The sequence below is a fragment of the Salmo salar genome, chromosome 09 (assembly GCF_965601325.2).
Source record: "Salmo salar chromosome 09, fSalSal1, whole genome shotgun sequence".
In the NCBI taxonomy this organism is placed as follows: Eukaryota; Metazoa; Chordata; class Actinopteri; order Salmoniformes; family Salmonidae; genus Salmo; species Salmo salar.
In genome coordinates this window covers 156,629,047-156,639,610 of record NC_138299.1, presented here as the reverse complement: position 1 = coordinate 156,639,610, position 10,564 = coordinate 156,629,047, and the positions used below count along the sequence as shown (strand labels likewise).

Below are 10,564 nucleotides of genomic sequence, written 5' to 3'. Positions count from 1 at the left end.
ACAAAATCAGCATGAATGCGTACATTGTTTAGTCATATTTCTCATGATAATGTACTTTATTTTGACATATTAAGTATTTCAGGTATGAACGTTTAATTGTTGAAAATAAACAATGTATAACTAGAAATTGAATTGGTTGTTTTTTTTTTATTATGAACTAAGTCCAATTTGACAGATCTTTTTTTATTGTCAGAGTCTGGCTAAACTGTAGTGAATGAGGTATATAACCTGAATACCATGACAAATTTCCCAACAACCAGAGATAGTACCATGTCAACCTTCCCAACAACCAGAGAGATTACCATGTCACCTTCCCAACAACCAGAGTACCATGCCAACCTTCCCAACAACCAGGGATTACCATGCCAACCTTACAAACAACCAGAGAGATTACCATGTCAACCTTCCCTACAACCAGAGAGAGTACCATGCCAACCTTCCCAACAACCAGAGAGACTACCATGCCAACCTTCCCAACAACCAGAGAGATTACCATGTCAACCTTCCGAACAACCAGAGAGAGTACCATGTCAACCTTCCCAACAACCAGAGAGATTACCATGTCAACCTTCCCAACAACCAGAGAGAGTACCATGCCTACCTTCCCAACAACCAGAGAGAGTACCATGCCAACCTTCCCAACAACCAGAGAGACTACCATGTCACCTTCCCAACAACCAGAGTACCATGCCAACCTTCCCAACAACCAGGGATTACCATGCCAACCTTACAAACAACCAGAGAGATTACCATGTCAACCTTCCCTACAACCAGAGAGATTACCATGTCAACCTTCCCAACAACCAGAGAGAGTACCATGCCTACCTTCCCAACAACCAGAGAGAGTACCATGCCAACCTTCCCAACAACCAGAGAGATTACCATGTCACCTTCCCAACAACCAGAGAGAATACCATGTCAACCTTCCCAACAACCAGGGATTACCACGTCTACCTTCCCAACAACCAGAGAGATTACCATGTCAAACTTCCCAACAACCAGAGAGATTAGCATGTCAACCTTCCCAACAACCAGAGAGAGTACCATGCCAACCTTCCCAACAACCAGAGAGATTACCATGTCAACCTTCCCAACAACCAGAGAGAGTACCATGTCACCTTCCCAACAACCAGGGATTACCATGTCAACCTTCCCAACAACCAGAGAGATTACCATGTCAACCTTCCCAACAACCAGAGAGATTACCATGTCAACCTTCCCAACAACCAGAGAGAGTACCATGTCAAACTTCCCAACAACCAGAGAGAGTACCATGTCAACTTTCCCAACAACCAGAGAGATTACCATGTCAACCTTCCCAACAACCAGAGAGAGTACCATGTCAACCTTCCCAACAACCAGAGAGATTACCATGTCACCTTCCCAACAACCAGAGAGAGTACCATGTCAACTTTCCCAACAACCAGGGATTACCATGTCAACCTTACAAACAACCAGAGAGATTACCATGTCAAACTTCCCAACAACCAGAGAGATTACCATGTCAACCTTCCCAACAACCAGAGAGAGTACCATGCCAACCTTCCCAACAACCAGAGAGATTACCATGTCAACCTTCCGAACAACCAGAGAGAGTACCATGTCACCTTCCCAACAACCAGGGATTACCATGTCAACCTTCCCAACAACCAGGGATTACCACGTCTACCTTCCCAACAACCAGAGAGATTACCATGTCAACCTTCCCAACAACCAGAGAGAGTACCATGTCAAACTTCCCAACAACCAGAGAGAGTACCATGTCAACTTTCCCAACAACCAGAGAGATTACCATGTCAACCTTCCCAACAACCAGAGAGAGTACCATGTCAACCTTCCCAACAACCAGAGAGATTACCATGTCACCTTCCCAACAACCAGAGAGAGTACCATGTCAACTTTCCCAACAACCAGGGATTACCATGTCAACCTTACAAACAACCAGAGAGATTACCATGTCAAACTTCCCAACAACCAGAGAGATTACCATGTCAACCTTCCCAACAACCAGAGAGAGTACCATGCCAACCTTCCCAACAACCAGAGAGATTACCATGTCAACCTTCCGAACAACCAGAGAGAGTACCATGTCACCTTCCCAACAACCAGGGATTACCATGTCAACCTTCCCAACAACCAGAGAGATTACCATGTCAACCTTCCCAACAACCAGAGAGAGTACCATGCCTACCTTCCCAACAACCAGAGAGAGTACCATGCCAACCTTCCCAACAACCAGAGAGATTACCATGTCACCTTCCCAACAACCAGAGTACCATGCCAACCTTCCCAACAACCAGGGATTACCATGCCAACCTTACAAACAACCAGAGAGATTACCATGTCAACCTTCCCTACAACCAGAGAGATTACCATGTCAACCTTCCCAACAACCAGAGAGAGTACCATGCCTACCTTCCCAACAACCAGAGAGAGTACCATGCCAACCTTCCCAACAACCAGAGAGATTACCATGTCACCTTCCCAACAACCAGAGAGAATACCATGTCAACCTTCCCAACAACCAGGGATTACCACGTCTACCTTCCCAACAACCAGAGAGATTACCATGTCATACTTCCCAACAACCAGAGAGATTAGCATGTCAACCTTCCCAACAACCAGAGAGAGTACCATGCCAACCTTCCCAACAACCAGAGAGATTACCATGTCAACCTTCCCAACAACCAGAGAGAGTACCATGTCACCTTCCCAACAACCAGGGATTACCATGTCAACCTTCCCAACAACCAGAGAGATTACCATGTCAACCTTCCCAACAACCAGAGAGATTACCATGTCAACCTTCCCAACAACCAGAGAGAGTACCATGTCAAACTTCCCAACAACCAGAGAGAGTACCATGTCAACTTTCCCAACAACCAGAGAGATTACCATGTCAACCTTCCCAACAACCAGAGAGAGTACCATGTCAACCTTCCCAACAACCAGAGAGATTACCATGTCACCTTCCCAACAACCAGAGAGAGTACCATGTCAACTTTCCCAACAACCAGGGATTACCATGTCAACCTTACAAACAACCAGAGAGATTACCATGTCAACCTTCCCTACAACCAGAGAGAATACCATGTCAACCTTCCCAACAACCAGGGATTACCATGCCAACCTTACAAACAACCAGAGAGATTACCATGTCAACCTTCCCTACAACCAGAGAGAGTACCATGTCAACCTTCCCAACAACCAGAGAGAGTACCATGCCAACCTTCCCAACAACCAGAGAGAGTACCATGTCACCTTCCCAACAACCAGAGAGAGTACCATGTCAACCTTCCGAACAACCAGGGATTACCATGTCAACCTTCCCAACAACCAGAGAGAGTACCATGTCAACTTTCCCAACAACCAGAGAGATTACCATGTCAACCTTCCCAACAACCCGAGAGAGTACCATGCCTACCTTCCCAACAACCAGAGAGAGTACCATGCCAACCTTCCCAACAACCAGAGAGACTACCATGTCACCTTCCCAACAACCAGAGTACCATGCCAACCTTCCCAACAACCAAAGAGATTACCATGTCACCTTCCCAACAACCAGAGAGAGTACCATGTCAACCTTCCCAACAACCAGGGATTACCATGTCAACCTTCCCAACAACCAGAGAGAGTACCATGTCAACCTTCCCAACAACCAGAGAGATTACCATGTCAACCTTCCCAACAACCAGAGAGTACCATACCAACCTTCCCAACAACCAGAGAGATTACCATGCCAACCTTCCCAACAACCAGAGAGATTACCATGTCAACCTTCCCAACAACCAGAGTACCATGCCAACCTTCCCAACAACCAGGGATTACCATGTCAACCTTCCCAACAACCAGAGAGATTACCATGTCACCTTCCCAACAACCAGAGAGAGTACAATGCCAACCTTCCCAACAACCAGAGAGAGTACCATGCCAACCTTCTCAACAACCAGAGAGATTACCATGTCAACCATCCCAACAACCAGAGAGAGTACCATGTCAACTTTCCCAACAACCAGGGATTACCATGTCAACCTTCCCAACAACCAGAGAGATTACCATGTCAACCTTTCCAACAATCAGAAAGAGTACCATGCCAACCTTCCCAACAACCAGAGAAAGTACCATGCCAACCAGAGAGAGTACCATGCCAACCTTCCCAACAACCAGAGAGAGTACCATGTCACCTTCCCACCAACCAGAGAGAGTACCATGCCAACCTTCCCAACAACCAGAGAGATTACCATGCCAACCTTCCCAACAACCAGAGAGAGTACCATGTCAACCTTCCCAACAACCAGGGATTACCATGTCAACCTTCCCAACAACCAGAGAGAGTACCATGTCAACCTTCCCAACAACCAGAGAGATTACCATGTCACCTTCCCAACAACCAGAGAGATTACCATGTCACCTTCCCAACAACCAGAGAGAGTACCATGCCAACCTTCCCAACAACCAGAGAGAGTACCATGTCAACCTTTCCAACAATCAGAAAGAGTACCATGCCAACCTTCCCAACAACCAGAGAAAGTACCATGCCAACCTTCCCAACAACCAGAGAGATTACCACGTCAACCTTCCCAACAACCAGAGAGATTACCAAAAAAAAGGTCCTGATCACAATGAGACAGAATCTCAACGTGTCTTTGATTTCTTGTTTGGTTGAATGTCCCCTGGTCTCCTGAGACCTTCCTCCTCCAGGAGCCACACCAGGGCTGGAGCCATAGCAGCTACCCCTGCTGTAGGGGCGGGAGGCCAGGGGCTATATAAGGTCTAAGGCCGGGAGCTGTAGAGTTTAAGAGCCCTGTCTGCACTACAGTGCCAGGAGCCATGCCACAGCTGGAGCTGGTCATGTTGGTGCTGCTGGTGGTGATGGGGGAGGGAGAGCCTGTGTGCAGGCTGCAGAGCAGGGAAGAGCTGCCAGACCTGGCCAAGGATGGGGACCTTGTCATCGGAGGCATCTTCTCGTTCCGCACCGAACAAGATGGGGTCATAGACACATTTCAGACCATCCCCAAAATTCGTAGATGCATAAAGTAGGTATATTCATCATGTTTATTTGTTTCAAACATTGTTGTTGTTTTTTGTTATTTGAAGTTTAAAGTGTACTAAATAATTTCTAACTACAATTTTTTTTTTAGTTATAATTTCAGAGAATTCCAGTTTGCTCAAACAATGATCTTTGCAATTGAGGAGATCAACAGAAACTATGAAATTCTTCCAGGCATTAAGCTTGGATACAAAATCTACAATCACTGTGGCACTATGGATATACTGAGAACTGCGATGGCTCTGGTGAACGGACAAAAGAGCATAATCAATGACAACAACTGCACTGAATCGGACACAGTCCAGGCCATCCTTGGTCATTCTGGATCAACACCTACTATCGGAATGGCACAGATGGTTGGGAGGTTTCAAATACCAGTGGTAAGAAACAACATCAAAATAAAGGGAACAACATAAACTGTCTAGTAAATACAATGTCATCTTGAACAAATTACTACTTCATGTAGCTTTTAAATCAAATGCACAAGTATCTACAGTATGCTCTATTCTGTCATATTCAGAAGTGCTGTCATATTCAGATGTGCTGTCATATTCAGACTGCTGTCATATTCAGACTGCTGTCATATTCAGAAGTGCTGTCATATTCAGAGTGCTGTCATATTCAGACTGCTGTCATAGTCAGAAGTGCTGTCATATTCAGACTGATGTCATATTCAGAGTGCTGTCATATTCAGACTGCTGTCATATTCAGACTGCTGTCATATTCAGACTGCTGTCATATTCAGAGTGCTGTCATATTCAGACTGCTGTCATATTCAGAAGCGCTGTCATATTCAGAAGTGCTGTGATATTCAGAAGTGCTGTGATATTCTGAAGTGCTGTCATATTCAGAAGTGCTGTGATATTCAGAAGTGCTGTCATATTCAGAAGTGCTGTCATATCATATTCAGAAGTGCTGTCATATTCAGAAGTGCTGTCATATTCAGAAGTGCTGTGATATTCAGAAGTGCTGTCATATTCAGACTGCTGTCATATTCAGAAGTGCTGTGATAGCCAGAAGTGCTGTGATAGCCAGAAGTGCTGTGATAGCCAGAAGTGCTGTGATATTTTGTCACTAATGTCGCAAACTGTCTTTTGTGATCCTCACCAAAACAGATCAGCCACTTCGCCACCTGTGGGTGTCTGAGTAACAGAAAGGAGTTCCCTTCCTTCTTCAGAACCATCCCCAGTGACTACTACCAGAGCAGAGCCTTGGCCCAACTGGTAAAGCACTTTGGCTGGAGCTGGGTGGGGGCTATAAGCAGTGATAATGACTACGGGAATAGAGGCCTAGCCACCTTCATGCTAGCTGCACAGGAGGAAGAAGTGTGTATAGAATACTCTGAGGCATTTGAGCAGACAGGTCCGCGCCATGAGATTCTCAGGATAGTGGAGACTATTAAACAGTCCAGTTCAAAGGTCATCATGGCCTTCATGACCCACAGGGAGATCAAGGTTCTGGTGAGTGAGCTCTACAGGCACAATATCACAGGACTGCAGTGGATCGGCAGTGATGCCTGGATCACAGACCCTTCTCTCACTGCCATCGAGGGATACAGCGCCCTATTGGGCGCCATAGGCTTCACGGTGACCAAGGCTCACATCCCCGGGCTGGGAGAGCATCTAAAGGATGTACACCCTTCTCACTTCCCCAACAGCATGTTTCTCAGGGATTTCTGGGAGATTGTGTTCGACTGCTCGCTCAATATGACTACAGAACCTAAGAGGAAGCCATGCAACGGCTCTGAGAGTTTAAGAGACGTGCAGAACACGTTCACAGATGTGTCCGAGTTCACATTCACTAATAATGTGTATAAGTCTGTGTATGCTGTGGCTCATGCCCTCCACAACCTGTTGACATGTGAGGAGAGCCGGGGCCCCTTCTCTAATGGGAGCTGTGCTCAACCCACACACATCCAGCCATGGCAGGTGAGCAGGAACCAGTCTGAGAATTCACCAGTTTTCATTGTCACATATTACGTATCATAAACAAATACGCTGGTGAGGTTATGTGTTCTTCTTCAACTTTTATTGTAGCTGAACTATTTTTGTAATTTCTCCCCCCAACCACAAAAGGTTTTGTATTACCTTCAAAAAGTGAATTTCACAACAGAGGAAGGAGAGAGAGTGTTTTTCGATAGTAATGGAGACTCACCGGCTAGATACGAACTGGTTAACTTACAAACCACTAACCCAGGCACCATGGATGGAGTCACCGTCGGTACCTATGATGCCGCACTGCCAAAAGGCCACCAGTTCATGATGAATAACGTCAGTGTCGTTTGGAGAGGAGGTAGTAAAATGGTGAGGCTCTTAGTCACTCAAACATCTCTCTCTCTCTCTATATATATATATATATAATCTACAGTGAATACAAAACTATCTGTATTCTTCATATACTACGTATGTCAAAATACATTTTAGGATCTAAGTGTACACAAGTATATTAACATGATTCTGTCATTACACTGCTTTTGATTGAATTGTTGTGGTTGTTTTTGCTGTTTTCTGTGTATCAGGTGCCTGTGTCAGTGTGCAGTGAAAACTGTAACAGACCCTGCTGGAGTAAAACATGTAACATTTACAGTAAACCGTGTATGCTCTCTGTCCCCTAAAGATACCCGTGTCAGTGTGCAGTGAGAGTTGTCCCCCAGGTACTCGTAAGGCTGTACAGAAAGGAAAGCCTGTATGCTGTTATGACTGTGTCCCATGTTCAGAGGGAGAGATCAGCAACGCTACAGGTGATGCGTAAACACACAGCATGACGGCTCACTGAAAAACAGTCACTCAGAAATAGACACAGGTCCCAGAGGCACGCTAAAAAAAAAAAAAACATTTTAAATGATGTCATATTTCAGACATCAATCTTAGTATGTAAGTGCTTTACGATTGTAAAAGTAAAGTCTGACTATTGTTTTTTTTATCATCTAACTTCAGATTCCATCGACTGTATGAGGTGCGAGCTGGAATACTGGTCCAACAAGTACAGAGATTCCTGCCTTCCGAAAGAAGTTGAATTCTTATCTTATGAGGAAATCATGGGGACACTGCTGGCCTTGTTTTCATTGCTAGGGGTGTTTCTTACCGTGATGACATCATTCATTTTCTACTGTTACAGAGAGACTCCCATCGTCAGGGCCAACAACTCTGAGCTGAGCTTCCTGCTTCTCTTCTCCTTGACTCTGTGTTTTCTGTGTTCTCTTACCTTCATTGGCCGGCCCTCTGAGTGGTCCTGTATGCTGCGCCACACAGCGTTTGGGATCACCTTCGTCCTCTGCATCTCTTGTGTTCTGGGGAAAACAATAGTGGTGTTGATGGCCTTCAGGGCTACGCTTCCAGCCAGTAATGTCATGAAATGGTTTGGTCCTCCACAGCAGAGACTCAGTGTTTTGGCTTTCACTCTCATACAGGTCCTGATCTGTGTTCTTTGGTTAACAGTCTCGCCTCCTTTCCCCTACAAGAACATGAAAACCTATCAGGAAAAGATAATTCTAGAGTGTGATGTGGGTTCAGCTATTGGTTTCTGGGCTGTGTTGGGCTATATAGGACTCCTGGCTCTCTTGTGCTTTGTGCTGGCTTTTCTGGCTCGGAAGCTGCCTGATAACTTCAATGAGGCAAAATTCATCACCTTCAGCATGCTCATATTCTGTGCTGTCTGGATCACCTTTATCCCAGCTTATGTCAGCTCTCCTGGGAAGTTCACTGTAGCCGTGGAGATCTTTGCTATTCTGGCCTCCAGTTTTGGTTTACTTCTCTGTATATTTGCTCCTAAATGTTTCATTATATTGCTGAGGCCAGAGCAAAACACCAAGAAACATATGATGGGGAAGACATCCAATGATATAAGTCATTAACATATTTTAGAAAATGTTGGGGCCTACTAACTGATATACTGTTTGTCAAATGTTCTGTAGTAAACTGTGAGGACAACAACTGCTGCAAGTTTGAACCTTGTTAAAAGAATATTAGTCACTAGCTGTTTAGTGTTTAGTGCTTTTAGTGTTGTGTGTATTTAAATAAATCACAATCAACAAAAACCTTTTGTCAAATAGTAGATATTGAAACATGAACATTAGGACATTGTCAAAGATAGACAGGCTGTCTCAATAAGTTATTGTGTGCACGAAAACACAGGGCAGACAGACAGACAGACAGACAGACAGACAGACAGACAGACAGACAGACAGACAGACAGACAGACAGACAGACAGACAGACAGACAGACAGACAGACAGACAGACAGACAGACAGACAGGTAAACAAGTAACCACCTGGTACAGACAAGCAGGCCCTTTGACACACACACACACACACAGTGGGATGTCTCTCTACAGGTACAGAGGAGCTGCTGCTAATGCCACAGAGCACAGTCCCAGGGGAGGAAACACCTCAAGGCCCCCAGCTCATCCTCTAACACAACAACAACAGTAGCAACTTCCCATCCAAGGACACAGTATACTGTAACATACAGATTCTGTCAATTAGTGACCACCTTTGCATGATTCGCTATTTCTTCTAAAGTAAATTGAAATTGATAAAAAATCATTTGGTGTTTACATTTGATTTAAAACTGCACAGGATCAAGAATTTGAAAAAATGAAATACAATGAAAAAGTCCTAATTCATTTGGTTGGGGGCAATGATAATCATTTACGTTGGTGTGCCAAGATTGTAACGTCATACCCAAGAAGACTCGATACCCAAGTCATACTAAGACTAGGCTCTCTTTTACAGATGAGCCCTGCATAAATATATCAAACACATACAACATAGAATATACAAAATTACAAACACATTAAGAAAAGCAGACATATTTATTAGCGTAGAGGTCTCTGATCATTTCTCTGTACTGACCACGGGGGATCAGAACATTTAATTTCACAGAGCTCTGTAAGTTGTTCCACATAAAAGATGCAAAAACCAAACTCTGTGGAGACCGAAGGGGCCTCCTCCAGTGTAAATCGAAGCCTGAGACCAGGTTTGTTCATTTGTAAGTCTAAATTGAATTAATGATAACAGATACATAGGACGTTTTTTTTTGCATGAGGGCTTTGTAGATAAACACAACAAAATGCTGCTCTCTCCTTACATACAAAGAGGCCCAAACCAGAGCAGGGCAATCTATTTGACCAAATCTCTTTAAGCCTACTCTTTAGCAATCATTCTACAAAAAATACACTATACTATCAAATGAACCATGCACCCAGATATCAGCCTGTCACTTTATCCCAACCATTGTAATACAAAGGGACTTACTGGATAATTGGAATTGGACAGGTGTCTATGAGAGTCTACGGCGGTGCCTCATCCTCTCTGGTTACAGAGAAAGCTCTTCTAAAAGGATAGTTAACCTTGCAGACTGAAAACCTCAACAGCCCCAGCTGATGAAGAAAGGGGAACTGGACTCATTGAGTCCAGTTTCATGTTGTTGTTTTTTTGAAAATGGTTCGGCAAGTAAAGGTTGATTGCATTAATCCCTGATTTCTTTTCTGTACATCTCACAGACTGCAGCCGC

At 44.5% G+C, this 10,564-nt stretch overlaps 1 protein-coding gene across 3 annotated transcripts; it reads left to right on the top strand.

Annotated features, from left to right (window-relative positions):
- The first annotated feature begins 4,816 nt into the window (after nucleotides 1–4,816).
- Nucleotides 4,817–8,920, top strand: LOC106613288 (extracellular calcium-sensing receptor). 3 transcript variants are annotated; one of them, XM_045687102.2, is made up of 7 exons: nucleotides 4,817–5,036; nucleotides 5,142–5,430; nucleotides 6,166–6,668; nucleotides 6,708–6,978; nucleotides 7,126–7,353; nucleotides 7,667–7,790; nucleotides 7,987–8,920. In XM_045687102.2, the coding sequence occupies exons 1-7, from the start codon at nucleotides 4,831–4,833 to the stop codon at nucleotides 8,901–8,903; spliced, it is 2,538 nt and encodes an 845-aa protein (XP_045543058.1). In that variant the 5' UTR covers nucleotides 4,817–4,830; the 3' UTR covers nucleotides 8,904–8,920. The 3 variants fall into 3 exon arrangements, with proteins under 3 accessions (XP_045543058.1, XP_082812606.1, XP_082812605.1); XM_082956480.1 differs by having other exon boundaries at nucleotides 6,166–6,916; nucleotides 7,094–7,353; XM_082956479.1 differs by having other exon boundaries at nucleotides 6,166–6,978.
- The last annotated feature ends 1,644 nt before the right edge of the window (nucleotides 8,921–10,564 follow it).

Bases quoted from the DNA above. Each gene is read 5' to 3' on its own strand.
- LOC106613288 (XM_082956479.1), top strand. From the start codon at position 4,831: ATGCCACAGCTGGAGCTGGTCATGTTGGTGCTGCTGGTGGTGATGGGG. The intron at 5,037-5,141 runs GTAGGTATATTC...TTTTTTTTTTAG, and splicing joins AAAATTCGTAGATGCATAAA to TTATAATTTCAGAGAATTCC. The intron at 5,431-6,165 runs GTAAGAAACAAC...TCACCAAAACAG, and splicing joins GGAGGTTTCAAATACCAGTG to ATCAGCCACTTCGCCACCTG.